Raw genomic sequence first — 26,861 nt, forward strand, 5'->3', positions numbered from 1 at the left:
TTCCAGTGGTAAACATTATATTAATCCCTTTTTAATCAGCAGAAATAAAACAGCCTTTTGTGAAGAACAATCTTTGGTTGCTTAAAAAAAAAGTTCAAGAAGAATGGTTTCCATTTAACTGATTAATGAAAATATACTTCTCCAAATTTTCCTTGTTGGTGTAAGCAGCGCTGGATGTGCAACGTGCACAAACTTCCCTTCATTTTTACCAGAGTGGGACACTTATAATGAAATGAAATAGAATTCCCCAAACAAGCTAGAATTTGCTATTCTGCTTTTGTTGAAATGCGTGATGGACATGGTTAACTCTTTGGGTACCAGAAGAGTACATAATGTATTTCATTACTGTCTCTCTGATACGCCAAGGGATGCTGTGAAAAGTCCATAGAAATGTATATATTTTCTGATTTCACGGAGGAATTTTCTTTGAGAACAAAAGCAGCTTAGCAATACAGTAATACTGACAGACAGCATCTTAACACTATTAGTTTAACACTGAGATGAAGGCAGTGAACATTTAGGTGACAACAAAAAGACACCGGTGACAAGGCAGGAGGTTTATGTCAGTCCGATTTCTTCAAGTACACTCCGTGGCGTCTCTGCCTCCTGTGAAGGGAAATAAGATATAGAATCAGTAAGGAAGCTGCAAACGTACATGAAATAAAATCAGGATTTAAACAGAGTTCATTGTTTGATCCTAAACTACAGCAAGCAGTAAACGGGGCTACCAAGAATGTTTACAAATCTTAGTTCTCCAGCCTGTCTTAAAGCAAGGGGAAGACATTGAAAGAGCATTGTGTATGTACAGAAACAAATCATATAGTGCTATAATACCAATCTGTTAAAGGCTTCATGAGAGGCATAGCGAGGGCCTTCGTGGTTGTCTCACATCCATCTTAGCACATTCCACTCACTTCTGTTAAATATCTCGTGAGTAATATAAAGAGCATTTATTAAACATGTTGTCTATAGAATTTTTGTTAAGGGGGTGGAAAGCCAAGATTAAAGTAGCAATCTTTACCATTTCCATATGTTAAGTCCTATTCTATAAGAGGCACCTGTCGCTTATTTAACTCGTCCTCATTTATTTAGGAATACCTAATTTCTGGAATGTGACTCATTGCAGTTGCCCCCCTACATCTTCAAACTCCCCTGATGGTTCACTGGATGAAATTCCATGGGTGAGGGAGAAGGCACGTGCCCCCTCTAACCCCTGCCTGGGAGCATCCATGCTGCCCCTTATTACATTCTAATATTTACAATTTAAACTGGTTAAGGTAACCTGGTGGGGAAATGGGACCGTTCCTCAAACACTCAAAGTCAATAAGGAGAAGAGTCATAAGGGAGTGTAATGAAGTGGACATACCACAGAACAAAAGGGAAGAAATTCTGGAACGTTATTTTTATATATAATATTTTATATGTTTTTATGTAAAGTTTTGAGGTCAGAATTCAGCACAGAGAAGATACAGAAGTAGAATGATGGATGAGAAACTCCGAGCTTGTCAGCGGGTTTTCTGTGATAGTCCACTAAACATGTAGTAGGTTGTAGTAGTTGAGAAGAGAGATAGTAAGGGAGTGATTTGGTAAACATTTTATGAGTGGTTTCAAGTTTTGTGGCTTTAAGAGAAGGGACTGAATATGAAGTGTTGTTCATGGTTGTATTACAATGTTATCAATGGGGTGGAAACACACACAGAAAAACAATTTGCTCTGTTTGAGAGAACATGTCTCAACTTTTTTATTTGCCGCTTGTTGTCACTATGGATCTTTGTCATTTGTATTTTTACCGGATGAGAGACCAGGAATGAGGACACTAAATGTGCATCGCTACGATATGAGCTCTGTGTCAGGTAGTTCTATGCCAGAAATGTGTTACGGAAAAAAACAAAACCCAATCTTACTAATTAACTGTAGCTTTACTAACATAAAACGTCTCTGCATCACTTTAATTATCTGTAATTAGCACATTAAACAGCCTGCTTAAATGGTCAGTATAGCCTTTATATACATGGAACAAATATGTCAGATGTTCTAAAGTAACTGTGAATGTCCTGAGAGTCCACTGTTCTGCCTTCAATTGTTACAAGAAGCATTTCATTTTAGATAAGAAGAAGCAGCAGAGCAATGCAGAAGAAACAAGACTGATATAATTTAAAGTCTGGAAAACTGGACAATCCAGCTAAATCTGATATGACCGTCTCTCACCATCATGTACACAGACGGAAATAAACTAATGGCAGTCCTTGTACCATAGCATTCAGGTTCATATTGTAACCACACTGTCAGAGATGGCAATGGTTCCGCAAATTTGGAGTGTTTTATTGACAACCAGATGTGCCAGTTTTGCTGTACGATTAAGTAATTGTCAGGATCACTAAGGAAAAAACTCTGCCCCCATTTACAGATAATTAATATGTCTCTCATTATCCATAGTAATCCTCATTCACAATAGAGTTGCTTGGACCATAAGTTCATAAAACACAGTCCGTTTTATTAAATAGCTAAAAATGCAGACTATTTAGCGGTTTTGTGATATGAGTATATGTGCTAATTAGGTGCTGGCCTGGGAAGAGCTGCAATAGCACTTGGAGACGGCAGAACGTTGGCTGACCCAGAGTCCCGAGGAAAAAAGGGGCTTCATCTGGAGACTCTGGGTGAAACCTGGAGAATTCCCGGGTATTGGTATACATCCCTGACAGAAACCCTATACAATAAGAAAAGTAAGTAACAAAAATACAAGAATGTCCTTTATACATTATCAATGAGAAAAATGACTTACTTTAGCATCCTAAAACAGGGAAGAGCACACAGCAATAAAAAGGAAAAAAGAACATATTAAAGCAGAAAATGTTCATGCAAAGAAACAGCCACTATTTTTAATCTTGGTTTGTACCAGTATACATTCAGAGCCTTCAACACGAGAGACGTGAAGATGGTTTGATTAATAGTTATAGAATTACAAATTCAGTTACATTCTGTTTATTTATAGAGCGCCAACAGATTCTGTAGCACTATTACAATGGGGGGGGCAGGGTGATAATGAACATTAAAATTGACAATATACAATTTGACAACAAGATAAACACATGTTAAGACATACTGGTCCAGGAGAAGAGGGTCTTGGGAGCTTACAATCTATAAGGAGGTTGAGTTTTGTTATACATGCTCTGTCCTGATCATGTGTTCATTATGAGAATAGGGCAGGTCATACTCTTAAGGAGATATTTCATGAATATAAAAGTATCCCCGAGTCTTTGTAACGATGTATTTTATGTTTCATGTTTTTTTTTCTCATTGAACTGTCACTAGAGACAGATTTCATATCTTCTTTTACAAGGAACCTTTTTGGATTTGCACCTCAGGAAAATGTCTTAATGAAGAGTTAGACCTTATTTCTGTTTGATTTTGATACAGAAATGACCTTATTTGGAAGTAGAGTCGGCTTAAGGGCCAATATTATTTTTAAACCCGTGTGTATTAGCTTATAATGACATATAGTGGATAGTGGAAAGAAGATCACAGGATGCTGTCCCTGAAGTTTAGCAGGAACCTAGTCCAGGGCCTTCCTATTATTAAACATCTCTTCCTTTATGTGGAGATTATTTGTTCCCCTTTAGTGGCTCTTTTATATTTTACTGGGTTTAATCATTTTAGACTAAAAAAAAACTCCAGTCTTCATTTGTGACATTCTGCTTACGATGAATAGATTTATACTCGGATACACTACATACTAGAGCATCCAAGACTGCTGAAGATCCGTACCTAGACATCCTGGATTAGTCCTAGTGGCTATGATTTCTCCCTTCTATTTTGGGCAACCTGATTCTACTTTATGGTTGTGATTTTAAGACATATTACTTGCGTATTGCATACACTAAGGGCTGTTTCCCTTTCTTTTCCCCACGTTGCACCGCTTACCCTCCATTGGTTACGGTTGAACCTACAGTGTTTTAAATTAGAAGTGTAGGATTCAGTTACAGATCGGTCTCATGTCAGATTACTGCACATCATATATTTATGGCCATATCACAAAAGGCTTGGTAACAGGATGCTCTGCACATTCATCAAGCCAAATACGCATTAATCACCCAATAATTAAAACCTTACTGTGCTACGACAAGGGTGTCAGAACAGCAGAAAATGTATATGTTGAAACAGCTCTGTTTATGGTACCTTCATTCCCATTAAAAAGTGAATACAGAGTTTGTGCAAGTACATTTCGCATGCTTTTGGCAGATCTACAAAACGTCTTTTAGAAAACTTTAAGAAAATAGTTTCCGTAGGTGATAAACTTGAATGACTTCCCAGCACCCCATTTTAATGATAAAGAAACTTACAGGAAGGTTTGTAAGAGATTATTCCGTTTCCCTTAACAGCAAATGAAATAAGCCTGAGAATATCCAGCCACCGGGCTTCCAATGTCACGCTGTAAAGAGTCACGTTACAAACCTATATATAGCGTTCCGCTTTAGAATACAAAAGGTTCTGCCAAACCACATGCAGGGTAAAACCCTTTGATCCTTTCAAAAATGTTTATCCTGCCAACTATGGTAACAAAAAGCCTTTCATTGGACTCTGATCTATAATATGTGCCAAAATTGGAAAGCCTTCTAAAGCTAAAGTATAGATTAAAAATGAAAAGTTTAGAAAATAATAAAGGGAAATGATCATTGCTTTGTCTGTATGTATTTTTGTAGGGTACAGCAATCTTAAATCACAACACATTTGTTTGAAAATAGCTACTTATTCATATTTATTTCAGATACCAGAAAATATAAAACTGCAATTGGAGAAAACAACAGAAAATATTAAACGGCTACTGACATCATATGGAAAACGCAGACCAAGACAGGATTCCAGATAAAAACCGGCACAAAGATGTGTCTCTCTTGGTATAGTGTAAAGTTACTGCTGCGTTCCTCTTGGGTTGCCATTTACTACCACCTCTTTTTTGCACATCTCTAAGGCATGGCTACACTGGCCCTTAGCAAATATATACGTAAGAGTTTACAACTTGTGTTTTCAGTGCATTACCATGGGGCAAAAGACACGTCAGCCATCAAATGCACCCTGCGCTGCCTAATACGATGTTTCCAGGGGGCCAATGATACCCAATCGCACATGCTCAGAAAGTGCTCCTCTCATTTGCAAGATGTGTATAATACAGATGTCAGGGTGCTGCAGCTTTGGATATTATTGTTATTTTATGCTTTTTTTATTCATTAAGGTAAATAATCAGCTTTAAATGGAGGAGTGAGAAAGCAGGAAGGCAATAGAAGACCACCAAATGTATTGTTAGGTGAGTGTTATAAGACATGCTACATAATTCAGCTATTCTTTTTTTAATGTAAAATTGCTACTACTTAATAACCGCTATTAGGTACGCTCATCTAGTATGTGCAGCATCCCATCCACTTCACGTTTTAAAGAGTTGGCTGTTCAGATATGCTCATCTACCGTATTACAAACTGAGTGTGGCTTTGCTGCCAGCTTCAAGTGTAGTCATTCTCCTCCAACATCTCATTTTGTTTCAGCCATATATAATATAAAGAACTGCTGCTTACTAAATGTGATTTCTTTGTATTGCATCATCCTCTGTAAACTGAAGAGCCTGCAGAGAGTGAATATCACGGGGTTCACCTGGGAATGCTGGAACCACTATGCCTACCACCAAGAATCACATCACAGTGAAAGCCACTCAGTCACACGTCTTCCCCATTCTAATGTTTGGTCAAACAACAACTAAGCCTTTTATCCATATATGCTTTATATGCTGGGATTTATTAACTAAAGTAGGAATTAGCAAGGCTTTGGAGGAAAGTTATTGGTTTAACCGACAGACGTTGTTACATATTATGAAGATCCTCTCCTTGGGAGCTTCTGCTTTGGACGGCCCTGTATAACCCATAGTTTAATCAGTGACAGTGTCACCTCAACAATTGAACTATTAACTTTCTGTAGCTCTTCACCGTGCATGATGAATTGAGTTGAGCTGTCAGTCTTCGGATATATGTGTCAACACACAGGTGCCCGTAATGATGGTCAACTGATATTAAAACCATAATGAAAACCAAAAGGATCTACAATGGCTTGAATAAATATTTTATTAATTAAAATGAATGTGTAGGTGATGGGTCCTGTCAAAGACAAAACATGCGGCTTTGGCCCACAGGAAAAGTCCCATGAGTACACCGATGTAATATTTTAAAATAGTATTACGGAACACACAGCCTTGTCTGTAACTGGTACTATTTCACCGTATATCACCGTAAAAATGATATGGATCGCATACAAGCATATTCTGGTTTTAAAACAAATATTTAAGAGAATAAAACAGATTTGTGCTTCTTTTAGAGTCCACAGTGTCACATAACCCAGTACCAATTTAATAGGGCAATGACATATATCAGAATTCATTCATCGCCTAATCGACTATAAAACACCGATATAAATAGCATCTGTCAGTGTAAACTTATTCTCATGTAAAATGTCACAAGGACTCTGGCAATGTCATCAGAATTATCCTAATTATATTTCTGCACACTTCTTTACCAGTCTGCATACATTAACTGCTGAAGAGATGCCACTTCATGCTGCCATGAATGTCGTATGTGGATTGTCTTTCAGAAGCTCAAACTATACAGGGAGAAACGCGCCTGTCAATGACAGTTTTCATTTTTTTTTTATTATATCGGTGCGACAAGACACTGCATTAACGCTTACAAAAGTGAACATGACAAAATGATTGGGGGCAGCATAGATGAAAAGCTCCGAATGCGACATATAACATAATGCTGTCGGATGGAAAAGACCTGCTTGTCTGCATTACGATATGTACTTTTGGTGCTATACTTTCTCGTTGATAACATCAATGGGGTGAGGAATGGAAATAATAAAAATACAGTAACTAAAAAAATACATACAAAATCCTTAACACTAATAGCGTTAGCTGGAAGCTAGGTACATAGCAAATGACTTGTTTTCTTATATGTTTCTCCTGTACTCATCCTTTCTTGTATTCTAATTGGAAAATTTTGAATGGAAAGTGATCTCTATCTTGCCGTTTGCAAAGTTACGCGAATTCTTAAGTGTCTTCGGTGTCACGTTACCAATCCAATATCCAAGCAAAGGAGGAGAGGGGAGCTTAGACCTAACTGAAGAGGCTGCTTTATTCAAACAGCACAAGATGACAGACACCGCGCAATTATATGTAACACAAGAAATTAGGAGGTTTTTCGAAAATTCAAGTATAAGATGTTTTAATTAATTTGATTTCAACTTATTTGGGAAGCGTAGTACGTCTTAATGACAGAACAGGTGAAGAAATAAAAATCACACGGCTAAAAAACCCCAAATACTAACTTTCCACAAAATGCAAACTGTTTTGAAGCAATATAGACTAACCTGGTTTAGGTTAATGTGTAAGATAAATTAAGAGTCAAAAACTGCAAAGCATTTTAAAGAATGTTCAAATGAAGCAACAGAAGCAGAATATGACAGATAATATTCACAAAGTAGTTGGTCTAATTTGGGGGAAAATTGTAATCATTTAGAATATATATAAACCCTTCCATATAAATGCTTCCAACAATCAACAAAGAACATGTAGTAAATATAAACATCCCGCAGCTCTAGAGACTGCTGACCTCCCTTTATTTGTAGTTTGGGTTACGTAAGTGAAGGAATTGATCCTTTTAGACCGGAGTGGACATACGCGCAACCATCAAGTCCCTCTTTGCCACAATATACCCTGATGGTGTTACGTCTTTCACTAACACGCCACATGCCCAGACCCGAACGTATTTAAAAGACTCAAGTTTGCGTCTCAGTTATACAACATTTATCAGGCAGGGTGAATCAATGGTATGAGCAGAGGGCCGAGCTTGGAATAAGCACTCAATACACTATTGGCGGATACAATAAGGATTCGGTTTCTGTATAACTGCCCAGCACCAAGCAAACCAGAAATATATGAAGCCTTCATGCTAGAAAGTAATGCTAGTAATGTTTTGTGTACATCTTTCACATAACGCAAATCTGTATTACTCCTAAAAAGTATTGACGATGTAAATGTGCGGGCTCATATAATTGGGCTACTACCTCTACAGCAAGTAGTACAGGAGACAGTTGTTGGGTGCTTTTGTTAATTGACAAAGCAGGATTCCAAAAGGGGAGAAAATTTCAGAAGCGCATGCAAGCGATAATTTATTTAACCCCTTAATGACAAAGGCTCAAAATGCATTGTTTTCAATGGGTTTAGGGACCGCCCATTGTCCTTAAGGGGTTAAAAGCGGTCCATATGAGCTTTAAAGAAAGCAGGGTATAAATGCAGTCACATGAAAGCTGACCGGGAGCAATATAGCTCATAAAAGTTCACAATTCTGTCTTTGAGTGTTATTGTATATATAGCGTGTCAATCATATCCCTTCTAAGAGAAGGAAAAAGGATTGCAAATCATTTGTTTACATTGTTTGTTCATAAACCTCAACCAAGATTACCTTGTTCCAGTAGCTGAATTTCATGTTGGATATATATATATATTGGGTACAGGTGTTTACATGATAACCCCAGATTATTTGTGATTTTTACTTTTATTTGGTTGGAAATAAAATCATACATTAAAAAAAAAAACTACATTCTGAATGGAGGGATACCATTAAAATTCAAATGTGCAGTCCACACATTTTATGCTGCTGTTTTTTTTGGGTTTTTTTTACCGATTTGATTCCATGCATGATGTTCAACCTGCTGGCAGACCTTATACACATTTGAGATATAATATACATCTAATGAAGTCTTACTGGTGTTTAACCTTTTCAAGATTATAGACATACAGACTGTTTTTCAAAGTCCCGTTACAGCGCAGCAGTACTTCATATAAAATCCATCATACCCATGTGTCAAAGAACCACAAGAAGGTGAAGGGTTGACATGGGGGCTACCTTAAATGTGCCATTAGGTTATGTAAATTGTTTAATCACACAAAAGCACATTTAAAAAAAAAAAAAATTCTGTTTCTATGGCAGCATTCTATCACGACCAGCTTTTGCGTCACATGACAATTATATTTACTATGTTATATTTTACCCTAGAAAGAAATTATTTTCAGGGAAGTGCCTAGGTATTCAGTAACACAAATGATGTTGCAAATGCTGAATTTAGTGTGAAAAGTCATAAAATAATCTGGAACAGCACCTTTAAAAATATATAAATTTCTAGTTAAGGAACTGTTGGTAAACTTCTTGTTATGGAAGCCTCCGTACCATGGGCTCCTGGGGGAACCTGAGGGTCAGCCTCCTTCCGACAGACTATGGGCACTGGCCTTGGAAGGGGTTCTGTTTTTGGGGAGGAGGGTACAGGGGGTCCATTGGGACTTACCCCTGGAACAGAGTGCAACGTTTCCACAATAACAAGAGACTCTAAAGACTGTGGAGGTCGGACGCAGATCTGAGGCACCTTCCCATAATGGGAACTGGAACAGGCATACCAAGATCTATTCGACCCAGCGCTCAGGGATTTTGTGGATTTTATTTATTGGTCATCTGAAGATGTTGACCTGGGAAAGGTGAATAGGACTGAGCTCTCCACTCCTGAGTCACAGGGATACAGGGTAGCTAGGCCTGATGAGATACCGGAGCTATGCAACTTTGCTCCACAACCGGTTCCAGAGACTGTGAATATAATTGATTTTTCATCTGTGAATGTTAACCCAGGAGGGGTGGATGAGACTACGGTCTCCAAACCTGGGTCCCCGGAATGTTGGGTAGTCCGTCCAGAACCTAAACCCCCAGCTGAAGCTCTGACAACAGACTATAATAGCGATCCCCTACCGGGCTGAGTGCAAATACTGAGCCGTGTGCAAAGGAGGGCCTGATGGAGAACTATGTGAGGTTTGCTGCGTCTATTGTATGTAAATGACCCCCTTGTACTGTTTAAATACTGGAGTGTTTTAAATAAAACCGAGTCCTGTTTTCACCTCAACATTGGTGCCGTCTGATGCTTGGGGTGGGCTGCTGTAAGAACTGTCCTTTTCAGGATAGTACATGCGCTGAATACGCTGAGCGACGGCTAGCCATAGCGCCAACAGAGCTCCGCTGCAGCGGCATCCCCTTCTCTCTACAAAGCTGGCTCTGCGTGGCATTGAAGGGTTAACAGCTGGTGTCCCGTCGGGAGGAAGCGTAGTTTGGCGGGAGTACCAAGTCAGGGTACAGGGCGCCCTGTCACACTTCTAGTAGTAGAGAAAAAATGCCTTTACCTCTAAACCCCAAATATTTCAGATCATTTTTCTATCAATTGGCTTAAAATTGATAGAATTATTTTAAATAACAGGGGTAGTTAATCTGAAGCAGTTTCTCTGTTATCATTCCTTAGCTAAAAGTCAACAGGTTGTCCAGAAATGAGCGACCTTAAAGATCTCTAGATCTAGTTGAGTGGGATAAAAATGATTTTCACCCTACTCTGTCCTTTGACACGTCTGATAAATACCGGAGCAGGTCAAACATACACATTTCATTACCTGGAGGTGCCATACGACATTTGTGAACGGTTTGATGGAATTCATGAGATTTCTACAGTCGTTCAGCACTGGACAACGTTACTATCACATATCATTACCGTAGATTCCTCGGCTACACAGCATTTAGCTGCTTTGCTTTAATAGGGTTTTTTTTTTCTGAAATAGTCCTTTTCAGTTGCATTAATCTCACAGCATAATTTATCTTTTATTTAACTTCCTTTACAAGTCAAGATGGATAATTATGTGTAAACCAAAACTTGACTGAGAGACGAATCGCTGGAAGAAATGACATGAAGCAACTTGTAACGTGTCTGTGGGGTAGGCCGTTGGCTACTTTTGAACATGAACACAATGTAGGACACCTGCTTGGTGTAATTTGCCTTTTAAACATAAATGACAACAAAATATAAAAAAATAAACAAAACAGGAAAGTATGCAGCAAAGAAGGTAAACTAAAGGTGTGTGAGAGCTCACCTTAACTAACAGTAAATGGTAAACGTGGATTACTCTTAAAGTACATTTGGTATAAGAGGGGACTGTGGCCGCTATTCAAAACTTCGGCGTGAATAGGTTAAAAAGTCTGATGAAGACGCCCATCAAATTGGCCTAGAACTATTTTTTCATATCAGGTCTACATTTCTAGCCGGCCCTGGTGTTGAAATGCCAAACGTCTTGTAGTAAGCATGTAAGACAAGAAAGTAATAATATGGCTTGCTTCACAGCCTATAATCCGTCCGACTGGCCCACATGTAAAATGTCCTGCCTCATTTATAATTCTGTCACGAGTACAAGCCTTCAGAGGCACGCACCGTAATTTAATTTACCGATTAATCAGCCACTTTAGGGCATAGAACTACATTGACATACAAAACATGGTTTGCCAGAGAAATACATATAGCATGCATAGCCTCTGATGAATTTACAATGATTAAATTCTGGCCATGTATACGAATGCAAAAATATTGAATGTGCAACCCAATCCTATTTTACAGTTAATTGATATTTTCCCCAGAGATACGTAATTTTGTTTTCATTTAGACACTAAACAAGGTACAGAGCACCAGCGTGAATTTACAATTGGGAAACTGCATCCAAAAAAAACACTATTCTTTATATGTTATATATTTACATATTGAGCTTCCAGACAGGATAAACTCAGACAGTTAGAATGTCCAACAAACTAATGCATAAGTTGCACGTACAGTTAAATATTTTCTGTAGCATAAGTAAAACATTCGGAATTAACAATTAGTAAAATATTAACAGCAAAACTTCACTAAAATAATACTCATTTATAAATTAACACCCCTGGCCAATAGAGACAGGGGGACTACTATCTTACAACCCTCTAGAACTGAAAGGGTCAATTCACTGTTGATCACCGTAGATATGCTAATGTGGCATAATATCATGCAAGTGTATGGCCTATAAATTACATACATCAATGGAATTAGAAACCTGAGCATACAAAGGATGGTTTGTTGTTTTGGGCAATTAAAGGGGCAACCCAAAGACATGAAAATTGAATAAAATATAACCAAATTCAAACTGGCACACAAAAAAAATAAAAAAAAATGTATGCAGGCAATAGACATGGAACATGAATGGATACAAACATTTCACATACATGATGAAAACTTCATACAACAGTATGATGGGTGGTTTCACAAACGCAGGACATGGTTTGCCATGCTGCATCCCGGCCAGACTCCTCAGATAATCTGCATGCGTGATGAGTGTCGCCATTTAGTACACAGGCACATTAAAGTACTCGTGGCGGGACTACAAGAAAAATATAATTCAAACAAATGTGTAGGTTTAGACCGTACTGCATTCGACATAAATCAGAGGTGTCACAGCGAATCGGCTGCGAATCGCACCCAGTTAGAAAAATAATTTGGAAGAAGAAAAGGTTTGTTAAATTCATTATATTGATTGGTGGTTAATAACAGTTAACAGGATTACATTGATTGGTGAATTCCATCTTGACAATGCCAACCACTCACCAATGGTTATGTCTAAATAACTTGCCAAATGTTCTATTACTATGTGAGTTAACCTGTATGTTGCATGCAGATTCTTTTTCCGTTGGCTACGTTATAGTTAGATTATAATTAAGAGGTTTATTACCTACCTCAATCATGGCCACTTTGCCTTTCAACTTATGCATTCTACACCACTTGCTTCATTTTAAATGCTAGTCTTTTGTTCTGCAGTACAAATAGAATATAATATATGTACATGGGAGCTAACGCTGTTACTAGACTGGATTCGCATGGCTATAGATTTATTCCAGAGAAGTAGAAATGCTAGTTACCCGGGTCTTCACATCTGATATTCGGCATGCTACGACCTAGTAATACCGTTACACGCAATCATAGACACTAGTCAGGAAGAACTGAGGCAAGTGGATGAATGAGGAGGGGTTTGGAAAAGGGAAACGCGAGAGAGAAACCTCATGTACATTCATTACACGTTTCACATGAAACTATTACTGAGGAATAGCAGAGTTTGCAGTAATCTATACACCACTAGGTTTGTAGACACGCTTCCATACGCAAGATACATTCTTCTCGCATTAAATATTAACCATGCTACGCCTGGATGTCGGTGTCGGCCTGTCTATCTTCAGTATTGATGTGTTCAGGACATGTGGAGCACTGTTTTGTGGTTACAGTGTGATGTGTTATCAGTTTTGGACACCTTACTGTATACGATTCAGGGGGGATTTTGCAGTTTTGCAGGCATCTGTTGCATATAAATCATGTCTTGTCATAACTGGAAATCCCAAACAGTATTGTGCACATGGGACTGCCTCAGACACACGTCGATCTGATATATGTAAAGAACGAATGCCGCATTTTTATTCACGCTATTTGCCTCTGAGACTTTCAAGCTTGTGTATTTCCACAAAAAAATAATAATATTTTATTAGATTACCATTACTTTTAAATATAATCTCTTTCAAGGAAATGTATGTCCTGTTGCTGGGCTTAAGTGGGGATATTTATATCTTATAAACTGCACTTAAGCACATTTTTTTAATTATTTATTATTTTATCATTGATCATTTTTGTCAGGGCTGGGTCCTATTTCGTCTTCATATTACACAGTGAAATATTAAGAAACATGCATTACTGTGATACATCTCACCGGCAGCTATACTAATCTGCCCATCTCCCCTGGTTTCTATTTATTTTTCCATGTTTAAAAACCACAAACACCAAGAGAATCCCCACAATCCATTATCGACAGTATAGCATTGTTACAGCGCTGCTTCTGATGGGAAACGATCCAAGCATCTGTGATAATAACCAATGTATCTACTGTATAATGCATTAGAAGAGACATTATTTATTTAAGCAGAAATGAGCAGCCTGATGGGCCGTAGTCTTGTTATGGAGAATGAAGCTAAAAGCACCAAATCCATTTTTACTAAGTCAACGTCCAAACCCAGCAAACAGCATTGAGATCGTATCATGTCAAGGTGTGCTGCTATAAATTTTCCTCTTACAAACCGCACATCTTACCTTTGTGCTTTTCCGTAAACAATAGTTGTTTTGTGAACTTGCATTACATCATAACATAGTAATTTAGGTTGAAAAGGTCATAATGATGGTTAATGAAAAAAATAATATGGCATGCAGCACACACACCACCCAAAAAAATGGAAGTCTGGAAATCCATTTACACCAAAATTAATCTGCCTTTAGAAAGGAAAACAGATATGAGTTTTCCGATATTAAGACAGCTCATACAGCAAAATGTAACAAAACGTTAATAGAAACCCAAACCCTGTTAGTGTAAGACTCAAACGAGGGTTGGCAAAATGTACTTTGTGCATCCCATTCCTTGAAACCATACCCAATTCCAACAGAATTAAGAGGAGGAAGGGGAGAAAGCATAATGATTCAGCGAGAGGAGAAAACAAGAGGCCTTCCAGGGTCAAACAAATATCCCAATAAGCACTTGTCATGCTATTAGAAAAATCCCGGTATTGTAACGCAAGTGTTAATCCTTTCCAAAAAGAAACTCAAGATTATTCCGGCATGCAGCAGTCTGCACAGCAACCCAATTTACGCGTGCCGCCGCTATGCGTTACCGATTGCATGGAGAATGGTTCAACACGCAAAGCCCTCAGAGGGTTCTTTATCACAAAATATCATCTGAATAACCTCCCCAGTCTTCAGTTTGGGTCTATAAACATAAAACCAAGATCATTTGTTGAATACAAGTTGACTGCAAACAAGTGTTTACGCACAGCTTGGTTTGCCAAGATAAAAGTTTTGCATTGGTCATTAAATATTGTTCAGAGTTAACTTTTAAAGTGAATGTAACTGGAGTACGTTTAATCCTAGGATCGCAAGACACTCAATACAAGCGAGCAGCACTGGAAAGGAAAATATCTGGCTTGGCCAGCGCCTCTCGGTCAACAGACTGTCACAGATCACAGCTGCGTGTCTCGCAAACACATGGGGCCTGCTTCAGATAGAAGAAATAGAAAGATATATGTTTATAGGGCGGACTACAGTTACAAGTCCCAACCAAAAGGGTGATAATGTATCAACCGAAAGGCATTAATATATACTTATAACAGAATAAATCCCACTCTGTTGAATAAAACATAACATTTAAAGCTCTCTTTCTGACACACAGTTGGACTTACTCCTCTATTCTGTTATTCATGGCTATTTCATCTTATGGTAAACCCCAGCTACAATAATCTCTGTGGAGTTTGTTGGTTTTTTTTTTTTTTAATAGGAAACCCACGGATGTTAACATTTTTATCTGGCTTACCGTGAAAATATGGGTGATAAAAAGTGCAATATCAATCGGTCACATGTCTACTGTTCAAAAATGATGACAAAGGGTAGTTTTAAGATATTTTACGAGTAACTCATGAAGCAGACTATGGCCTCTAGGCCGACGAGCATCTTAAGAACACTGTCAGAAGCGTAATGTTCCTTTATTTGGACAGTTTGTAACAATTTTAGCTACAGATTTTCAGACTAATTATCCAAGGAGCCTCCAATGTGATGAGCGGATGCAGCATATGTGCTGGGAATAAACAGGTGCCACCGCAGTAAAAGGTCCCCAATGATGATCCTATTTGGCACATGTAGCTCAATTAAATATTTTAAATGGTATGTATCAACAAGAAGTGTCTAAATTATATAACAGAACAGTATCTAGCCCTGTATTACTCAGCCATATGGAGCACATAAGATTTGATGAATATCTAATATGATTCTATATTTAGATCCAAAGGTCTGGGCAGTTTATTGTGTGTTATATACCTCTGCAATGAAACGGTTTAGAATAATAAATGTAGCATTTGAGACAAACTTAAATCAATACTGGATAAAGTATATATCGGAAGGATATTCCGTCTAAACATATTTGATACAGCAAAACTAAAAAATAGCATTCATCTAAAAAAGGGCTTTAATAAAATCTTCTTACAATATAAGTATAAAAGCAACTCTTTACATATGAATTTACCACGCTAGGATTTACTACACAGTGTATGCCCCTCCCCCCAAATAAATAAATATGTATATATATTTTAGGGACAGTTAAGTATTTGAAGTGAGTTCAGTCTCAGAGAATTTTGTATATTTAATCATTATATTAGGGCATATTTTTCCTGTATATATCTGCCTTTCTCCATAAACCAAGATGTCCTTGCTGAGGCAATCAATAATTTCTAGTAAAGACACAAGTTCACCAGGCAAAAGAAATAAATGACATCGTTCCCCTATAGCCAGCATTTAGAACTATTTTAATATGTATTTTTATCACAGTAAGTGTCATGGTAAATAAACTGCATGACTCGAAAACCCATTTCCTTTGCTGAATCAGAACAAATTATCTAGTTTAAGAAGCATCCATTGCTACTATATTTTACCAACAAAGATAAAACCAGGAAAAATGTCTGTTCTCACTTAAATCACAGCGAAAGTGCAGCACCACGCAATGTCTGGCAGGAAGTAAAAAGACATTTTATTTCGTTACAAGCCTTTATGTCTAACATAAAAATATAAAAACAATAAATAACACGGCGTAAGAGCAGAACGTGTCTTCAATGAAAAATAATGAAAAAAAATGTTCTTAGAATTAACAATTTATTGAGTTGCTTTTATAAGTATATTGGAGGATAGTAATGGACTGAGAGCAAGCATCAGGTTACTAACACCTTAATAACTGCCCTCTGGAACGAGAACATGGCCTGAAGATGACCGGTGGAATAGAAAAGGCCATTTCTCCCCATGTGCACGATATATATTATTTTGTGGGAAATAGTTGCCGTTGTAAACTGCATATTTTTGGAAAGTGGAATCCGGAAATTACAAACTACATGTCCCAAAACTATTCTAAATCCATCCACTACCAATTTGTTACTGTACAATATTTTAGAGAGTATTAATATTATTATATTTTATATAAAGATGGTCTTAAATGTTTTATAAATAGGGCCAAACTGTCAACAATAACACAATTAGGCTGGAAATTTTGCCCATTATAGATATCAACAATAGGGGCTTAATCTAAAATCAAAAAGCTATTCAACTCATTCAACAGCTGGTTAACTTGTAGCTAAACAAGTCCTGGTATTTCACGCAGCATGTGTTTTGTTCAGAATTTAATATAAGATTAAATGTATTGAATGCTGAGCTCATGGTTTCAGACTGTATTTACCTGCAGGGTGAGACATCATGCAAAGTGCTACGTATAAAGTACATCTACGGCACGCACGCTAGACTGTCACCGCCTGATAAAACGGAAGAACCTGAAACCGGTTTCCAAACTTTTAGTGGGTGGTGTCCAAATTCAGCTAGTTCCCCGTCACCAAACCGGGCTAGTTGGCTTGCCTCACCAACAAACTGTTAATACAGTGAAGGCATTTCAGCAAGCATGGGAGAGGCATAAGGCTAAGCTAGATATAAGATAAGGCCAGGGACTAAGGACAGTATTCGGAGGTTGGGCAGACTGGATGGGGCAAATTATTCTTTTCTGCAGTCACATTCTATGTTTCTTTGTTTACAGTCACTCAGTCTTCTCCTCCCTGTTCAATATGGACATATTACAAGGCTTTGAACAAACATCCGGTCTAAATCAATAAAATTGTTTATGGTCATTCTCATCAAGGACCACAAATGATAAAGATTTTTAGTTACCACCAAACTGCACTCACAAAACTGATCAGTGATAATACTGAGCAATTCGCCTGTCCTTCTGTAGCATATTGTTAACAAAGGGAACTTGATTTCCCTTTCAACATTAGGCAAGCTTTTTACAATATAAAATTTTAGATATCTCTAAGACTAATACTAATATCAATTTTATTTAGTGGCATATTTCACCTATATTTGCGGTGTATGTTGTGTCATCCTGTTTGAACACAAAAACTATTATCTGATCTTCCTAGACAGGAACGTGGTTTTAGGTTCATTGTCAATGAAATAGAAAACTAAGATATCTGTAGTGCCTAACAACCAACCTGCTCCGATTAATCTGCAGCAAGTAAAGTCTTGGAAGAGTTAGTGTTAATCAACTATACTTGAAAAAATCTCAAAAGAAAGAAAGTCTACCTTCTACAAATCAGCAATGTAGAGAAACAGCAGAGAAGCACATAAGCATGGGAAGGCAAATAATTTACAGGAACTGGTTATATAAAAGAGGACAAAAAAAGAACAGTAACAAGTATATAATAGAGATACAAAGGAATAGAGAGGAGAACATCCACACTTCTAAAAGGTAAGATATGCACAGCATGCTGGTGCTCTGAAGAGCTTGTCCTTACCTCCTGTAGCAGGTCTGCCTGCTCGATGGCTTTAAGGACATTTTTCTTTGAGGTTTCTTGAACTTCTCCCCCCAACAAAAATTCATCCAGGATAAAATAGGCTTTCTCAAAATTAAAGATGATGTCAAGTTCACACACCTGAAAAGTAAATCAAATCAAATTAAATATCAGAAAAACACTGGTAGACATTGTGTCTAAAACGTAAAATAAAAGCCAGTGTTGGGAGGGCTTAATTAACATATCACTACGAAGCTTTTAAAGAGAGGCATGTTTGCAGTTTGTGGGACAGCTCCAGCTAAAGCGTTGCATGCATTTGTTTTCACCCCCTTTGCTATGAAGCCCCTAAATAAGATGTGGTGCAACCAATTACCTTCAGAAGTCATATAATTAATGTCCACCTGTTTGCAATCTCAGTGTCACATGATCTCAGTATATATATATATATATATATATATATATATATATACATACACACATACATACACACACATCTGTTCTATAAGGCCCAGAGTCTGCATCACCACTGAGCAAAGGGCACCAAGACAACCAATGAGCTCTCCACACAGGTCATGGGCCCTGAGACCACCATCCCCTCTGTGAAGCATGGTGGTGGCAGCATCATGCTGTGGGGGTGTTTTATCATCAGGGAGTGGGAAACTGGCCAGGATTGAAGAAATAAAAAAAATTAACTGATTTTCCTATCCCAATGATTCATACTGTGCTAGCTGAATTAATATAAGCCTTAACAATGTATAGGTAATATGATATCTGAGGTATCAATTGTGGTTACAATACACCAACATTATGTTACATTAAATGTGTAGAATCAAAGACGAGAAGCTTTGCTTAATGGAAGCTAGTGCTTCAAATTAAGTGATTTACATTCATTTAAGGTTTTAATGGGAACGTCATAGTTTCCAAGCAGCTCTTAATTCGAGGAGAAGGATTTGACTCACACTGCCAAAATACTTGTCCAAAAGCTCCACGTAACGGTGAATTATTTCCAGGGTAATTAGTTCATTGTCCTGGTCCTCAATGGCACAGCAGAAATAAAGGCTAGCATACCTAAAAGAAAAAAAACAGAAATGATGTTGCTCGGTAATATATACTCCATAAAGGAGGCTGTTAGAATCACTACGTGTCCTGTGTGTTAATACATAACTCCTCTGCCATCACAAAGCGCAGAGGAAACGGGCGGAACTCTATAGCACTTGCGGTGAAGGGGGCAACAAAGTAAAAGTTAAAAGGACATGTAATGCCGTATCTAACAGCATAACGTTTCCATGCCTATCTTCCGTAGCTTTTCTGTATAAATTACTGACAGGTAGAAGAAAAGGTTGTTAAAAGCTTGTCACTGATTAAATACTCTTGGATCCAATCCATGGTTTGATGTGCAGAACCTCAGCAATATGATTCCTCCTTTGCTGCCCACTGTATCCTCATTAATGTCACACCGCCAGTGCATTAATTCCTGAGCTTCTGCCACGGAACAGTCAGACAACGCAGGACCGAGGTCCAGAGGGAAGCAGCTAATGCTTGAGGGTATCATAATTATAAATACTTGTTCCGGCTAAAAAGTATTGCAGGGGAATAAACAAAATACTAATGATATCGCCTTCTCTAGTGAATTGTGGCTTCCAGAGACAATACATGCAAAATGTTCACAAATCTCCAGTTCACAAAAGCAGTTTGAATTGGGGACATTCTGGGAGTGGATACCAAGCCAAAAACCTGAAAAAGCCACAAATCATTAAGTGGTGCACAATTAATAATTTACTATTTTAACCAAAATTACAAAGTAGAATGGTAAAATCCCCTAATAACAATCCCATTATCTCTAATGTATATTCAACCTGATCCATTACGTTTGTAACACTTTGTATCTGTGGACTTTGTTAGATGCTAGCATTTTCTACTGCTAGGCGGTTTGCTCAGCGCCGGGAACCAAAGTAGCAAAATAATGTTTACCAGGGGGAAAATAGATCTGCAATGTGTTCATATTATATTAGACGGGAGGGCAGATGTGACACACTTCCAAGCCAGAGCAGAAGGATGCCACATTGAATATTACTACAAGTGGAACCTGAGGCTAGCAGCACTAATTTTACTCGTATAAATAACGCTGAAACCAAAGCTATCCTCCTGCAAAACAAGCAAACTGGGGAATGGTGTTTTAGTGCCTCTCATTGGTGTTATAATATCGTTCCATTGCTGTTTCTGTTGTGTATTTGTTGCTATATTCATTATAGTAGCTAAGGGTAAACCAGATCTCTGTATCAGTTCTAGTAACTTTATGCATTTCCTTCTAATTTCTTTAGCCCCAAAAGACGATTCAATGCTCTATACATTAAGAAGTCTCTGCGTATGGAACATTATCCAAGTAAGGATCTGAACCCCCACCTCCACTTAATGTTTTCTTTTAATCTGCGGATGTTACGTTAAACCGCTGTACCCTCTTAAATTATTCTGTTGGCACTTATATATTTGGTAATTACTCTCCCTCTTCTACTGAAGTGCAGCACCTCCTCCCTCCTCAATTTAGAACCAATTTTAAAGGACATATTTCAAAGACACTTTTAATCATGTAAGAGAGGAAAGATGAGGAACAGTGGGCCTGCCAATCACAGAAATGTTAAAAGAAAAAAAAAATCTAGTTAGCGAGACCACTAGAGGAAGAAGGAAAAAAAATCTAAAGAATGACTGGAAAAACACTTACTCTGTCCTAGTGAAGTTCTCTTATGTCCTGATCATACTCATGTCTCAAATAAAAAAGTGAATTGGATCTGTTACAGCGGAAGGTACAGCGCTCCGATTGAAAAGAAAAGATTTATTAAAAGAAACAAGAATGATGCTTCACCCTTGTCCCATTGGCGAGGCTGGATTAACCCCTTAAGGGCCAGGCCTATTTTTTTATTTTTGTACCCTTTGTGACAATAGTGGTCTTAACATTTTCTGGTGCTTGTGTTTAGCTGTAATTTGCTTGTCTCTGATTTAGCATAGCCACATAAGTTAAAAGTTGTTTTTTTTCCAGGCTTTCTATAGATACCGTTATTTTGATCACATCATCAAGCTAACAAACAAAAATAAAATATGGTAAAAAAATTTGAAAAAGCACGTTTCCTGACTTTTATTTGAAAAATATTTTACAAAAAGCTAATATAAAATGTATTCTAATATTTGTCCTGAGTTTTTTTTGCAATGTAGCATTTTGCTATTTCAGAGCCATTTTTTCCCCAAACCTGCCCTCACGTCCTATTTGGGACGTTTTTGAAGCCGGCCAATTCAATTTCCCTCCACCAAACCATCTATGTTAGAAAACTAGACACTCCAGCGTATTTCAAATGTTGGTATTTTAACACTTTCCATGCACTGATTATACCTTTAGCATTTGTTAAAGTTGGTGGTAGTAATTTTTTTGAGTGTTTTTTCCCCACACACATTGTACTTCAGGTATAAATTTACAGGCCCTGGTATATGCCACTTCAGAACAACACCCCAATATGTGTTCAGCTACATCTACTGAGTACAGCGATACCATCCATGAATGATTTTCTAAGGTTGTTTGGGAGGAAAAAGTCCACATTTGGGACATGTGCAATTCAGTTTTTCAACTTCGAATTTTAACATCTGGTCATTCTGCCCCAATTTCCTCTTTGGGACATTTTGTAAAGCTGGCCAATTAAATTTGCTCCCATAAAAGCATATATGTTTGAAAACTAGACACCTCAAGGTATTTCAAATGGTGGCTTTTTAACACTGTTCATGCACTATTTCTAGCACCAGCCTTTGTCAAAGTTTGTGGTAGTCATTTTCTTTCGCTCACAAATTGTATTTCAGGTATAAAGTTACAGCTCCTGATATGCAACACCCCATTATGTGTTCAGCAACATATCGGAGTACAGGGATTCCACCCATGCATAGGTTTCTCGTATTGTATGGGAGCTAAAAGGAGGTGCGCATTTTTCAATTTTTCAGATGTTGACATCTGGTCATCCTGCCTCCAAATCCTATTTGGGACATCTTTGAAGTTGGCCGATTCAATTTACCCCATCAAACCATATTTTTTTGAAAACTAGAAGCTCCAGGGTATTTTAACTTTTGTTGTGCACTAATTCTACCACCAGCCTTTGTCAAAGTTTGTGGTAGCATTTTTGTGTGTTTTTTCACACACATTGTACTTCAGTATGAATTTACAGCTCCTGGTATTTGCCACTTCCAAACACCCCAATATGTTTCAGCTAAAAAGGAAAAAAAATATTGCAGGGTAATAATTCTCAAATTATGGCTTCTTGGGAAAAAAACATTTTTACCTAACAGTATCCAGCAAAGTACAGAGTGCCCCAGAATAAGATAATTTGAAACTGAATTAAGGCTACTCTGAGCTAGCTGACAGCAATATAACTTTTCAAGATTTCAGCTGTGAAAAAAAAGTGTTACAGGAAAAAAAATATATAAAGCATGAAAAAAGGTAACCCACTTGCTTTAAGTCTCAGTTAATATGTCTTCAGTTTCCTAATGACCAGTGGCTGATTTTATATCTCATTTAACACATTTTCGGTATATTCATAGCTTAACAATACTGTTAAACTGGAACTGTCTGAGAACGTACACCTATATGACAATGTCATCCATTAAATAATTTTAATTTTGCTAAATATTAGTAACCTTCAGGTAATTTTTGGTGAAACATAATATTTTAAAATGATACAGTAAATATTGGTGCTTTTTTCTTTTTGCAGCATTTATACATATGTAATACTTGTTTCAGAAGCTGCATATTTGGTAGCAATTTCATGTAATCCCACATATAACGAGTGCTACATACAAAATTGGTTAAATTAGTTTTCCCCCCCGAATACAGATATTACAAATTACTCTGGGTGGCCACCTTAGGGTGTATACCCCAGTAAAGTGACAAGAAACAAGATATTACAAAAAAAACCCAGTCATGACAATTTCCACAATACCACAGTCACAAACTATATGCAAATTCAGATTAAAAAATGTGAAATTGGGATGAAACTGGTAATTATAAAAACACATTTGATAGGGACACAGTTTTGCTCAAATTCTAACTGCCACGCCGATTAGAGGTTTTGGTTTTACAGAGAAATTAGCATTAGGTGCCTGAATCTTTTGTTTAACATTGTGGCAGTCGGGCCTTTCACAAATGAAACATTCCACGCATTACAAAGGGTATCCTCCATAATGCACAGTTAAAATTGTAGATGTTGATGCCATCTCACTGATTTTACTATACATAAATCAGACAAAGTTAGCCCTCCTTTATATTTGTATTTAAATTGGTGGGATGAAATGCTATACCTCACTGTTGAGTGAATAAACCCCAGAGAAAAGTTATGGTTTTGTACCACTCTCACTTTAAAGCTATACCCAGACTTATTTATTTTTAAATCGGTTCTCCCTCTCACATTAAAGTTAAATCCCAACATCTCCAGCATAGCATAGACTTCAACAAAACAAGCAAGACCACATTCAAGATCAAAACTACAAAGACACAAACACTTTCAAGAACACTCAAATGTCAATATGATCAGAATACAAGAACGTTCAGCTGTACTAGCATGGAAAAGATAACCGGTTGTTACAAGGCCCAGTAACACTGTTTCAACTTACATAGCCCTAATGCATCAAAATCTATCATTAATGTTTACGTCTCTTACAACTCGTAAAGAAAATATTAGAGATAATAAATATAATATAAACATCCTTGCAAATCACCAAACAGGAATTCGTAAACCTTTCAAATAAAAGATTTCTTATTAAGGAAAAAATGAAAGCCATAACTATGTAGATGACTAGTTATTTAAGAAAAAAAAATAATTTTAAGTGGTCAATGATCCAAACTCTAAGGCTGGTGCAACAAGCTGTATGACATGAGCTGGAAGATGATAATTTAACACTGATGTTGCCATAAAAGCCTTTTATTTTGCAAAGTAAAAGGGTTAGTGATGGTGTGGAACAATGTATGGCTGAGAGAAAAGTGTAGAAACAGAGGAAGCACCTTTTGTAGACAATCTTCAGATCTCTCCATTCCAGGAAGCTGCACATTTTCGGCTTGCGGGCTAATACAGTCTGGACCAGCTCCCTGGTGATCTTCTTCTTTTCTTTGTCAGACAGCGGCACATACCACTTCTGAAGCCGTAGCTTTCCCTGACGGCTGAACAATAACATAAACTGCATCTGTGGAACAACAAACGTGAAAATGAAAAACCAAAAGCATGCTACAGGAAGAGAGGAACGAGCAGATTGCTAACAACCTTTTACAGTCACAAGGAGTTACAGTACTAATCAACAAATATAAAGAAAATATTCATGACTTGTCTTCCAAGAGGCATCGCTGCACAGCACCGAACACCGGAACCGATGTGGAATCCTATTCAGGATGAAATCTGGGACGTGAAACGCTTTTTTACATCACAATGGGGAGGTGGTTCAGGAGCAGACGTTTATCTGCATGCATAGCTTTGGCAAAATCCCAGTAACAGCCCCGTGAAACATGTGAGGAGGAGAATGACTGTGGGAGTTACTATGCAGAGAGAGAGAGAGAGGGAATCAACTAGCGGGGGTCAGATTGAGAAACTTAACCCATTCATGACCAGTACTAATATCGCAGCAGCCTAGTCACTGCACGTCTCTGAGATCACCAACAAAGCCGGCGAAGGGTTGCATGAATTAGCTTGTGATCCTTTACTTTCGCAGCCCTACAATCCCCAGTATTATCAGCAAGTTATGTTGCTAAGAAATATAGAGGCAAAGAAGCCCATTAAAGAAAGAAAAATAAATAAATCAGACACGCTCATGAAAACAGAATAATTTCATTAGCTTAATCCAAGATGATTGGAAGAAAGCAAAGCATGGTTATTTTTGGGGCAAACATAAAAAAACACTTGGGGCAAAAAATAAGTAAAGGGGACCAAAATTATTTCTGGGGAGTCCAGAAATCCTAAAAGTATATAATGAGTGTGTATACATTACGCTTTCACTTAAATATTTCAACACCATCAGCTATGGGGTAACTCTTACACCACAGCAAGGATTTAGCAAGAATACGCAGTAAACTCTACGAATTGCAGTAAAAATTATTATTTAAGATATTTAGTGTTGACAACAATAAATAAGAATATTTGTAAAAGTCCAAGAGCATATTTACTGCAACGTCTTATGGATTTTATCACCCAAACAACAATTTTTTTTTAATCAGCAGATCTAGCCGAGGGCCACGCAGTCACACTGACCTACATGAATAAAAACATGCACAGCAATAGAGGAAGCATCTGCCTAACTTCTAGCAACATTCCCCCTCGTGCATCACTAAAGCAGTCTGCTAAAACATCGAATTCATGTGATCTGTTTCCCAGTAATTATACTATTTAACAGACGACTCCATCCCCGCACAGAACATCTGCCGTGTTATTATATTATTCACGGCTAAAACGTGTTCAGGTCGGTTATTTTAATGGCATGTGATATAAGACCATGATGGAAGCATAGCGTTTGATGACAGACCCGTTAGGTCCATCTAGTCCGGAGCCATAAGCTTATGTAGGTTTAAATTCCCAGACTGTATTAACCTCTACCACTTCTGATGGGAGGACGTTCTATTTATCTACCACCCTCTCAGTAAAGTAAAACAAAACAAAAAAATCTGATTGGAGTAGAGCAGCATGTGAGTTCAGGAAGGATACATTTTATACAATGACTATTAAACATGATGCAAGGAACGGATAACAATACACAGGCAGGTACTCTTTTTCATTTTAAATTATTTGATATGAAAAAATGCCCTTTATCCCAGCGAATTATTATTTATATAGCACCCTCATATACTGTAGTGCATCACACAAAGAAGAGGAGGGCCCTGCTGCTGCACTCCCCTCTAATTTCAATAAACTGGGGGTAAAACACATGATTTATAAGTCAGTGTTAAACATTTTTAGTGCAGTCATCATGGAAACCAATACATTTTTTTTTTTTACATATATCACTACATTTAACATTTTCACCCCAAAACTACTAGTTTTCATCGGTAACTTTTGACGAGCTGCGGTATGGCAGCCTCAGCCCAGGCAGTGACAAGTGCAATTCTCTCGGCACTTAACGTGTTAAAGAAAGATGCAAGCAGGAGAGCAACCTGCAGCATCGCAGACAAGTGGTGAGGGGCTAAAGGAAAGATGGAGGCAGGCTCCATATATAGCACCGAGCTGCCCGGTCCCATTTACGCAGGACTCAGAGGGGTCTGTGCTAAAGAGCGGACCAAATGGGGAAGTGACAGGGCGGGAAAACGAGACGGAGGACAGGGCGGGTGCAGAGACCCGGCCACGGCGGCCTAGAAAATACCCACAGCAGACATAACGGTGCGGAAAGAGAGCGGCGCTCCCGATAACATACCCTGCCCCGGGCTGCAAGGCGACCCCGGCTTATCTGACAGGGACTGAGCGCGCTTCAAGGCAACGCCCCTCAGCGTCGTGACGGCACCGCGCGTGTGGGAGGAGGGGCCGAGCACCTGCGCTCGTG

At 38.0% G+C, this 26,861-nt stretch overlaps 1 protein-coding gene across 5 annotated transcripts; it reads right to left on the reverse strand.

Moving 5' to 3' along the window:
- AP1S2 (adaptor related protein complex 1 subunit sigma 2) lies at positions 1-26,861 on the reverse strand. Of its 5 annotated transcripts, none has more exons than XR_008346370.1 (6): positions 24,665-24,848; positions 24,349-24,527; positions 19,280-19,388; positions 18,324-18,461; positions 14,622-14,716; positions 1-606 (listed from the first exon to the last, which is right to left on the reverse strand). XR_008346370.1 is itself a non-coding variant. In XM_053456970.1 (5 exons), the coding sequence occupies exons 2-5, from the start codon at positions 24,525-24,527 to the stop codon at positions 559-561; spliced, it is 474 nt and encodes a 157-aa protein (XP_053312945.1). In that variant the 5' UTR covers positions 26,736-26,861; the 3' UTR covers positions 1-558. The 5 variants fall into 5 exon arrangements, 3 of the variants coding, with proteins under 3 accessions (XP_053312945.1, XP_053312943.1, XP_053312944.1); XR_008346371.1 differs by lacking the exon at positions 1-606 and adding an exon at positions 11,610-12,301; XM_053456970.1 differs by lacking the exons at positions 14,622-14,716; positions 24,665-24,848 and adding an exon at positions 26,736-26,861.

Source organism: Spea bombifrons, chromosome 2 (assembly GCF_027358695.1).
Source record: "Spea bombifrons isolate aSpeBom1 chromosome 2, aSpeBom1.2.pri, whole genome shotgun sequence".
NCBI lineage: Eukaryota > Metazoa > Chordata > Amphibia > Anura > Pelobatidae > Spea > Spea bombifrons.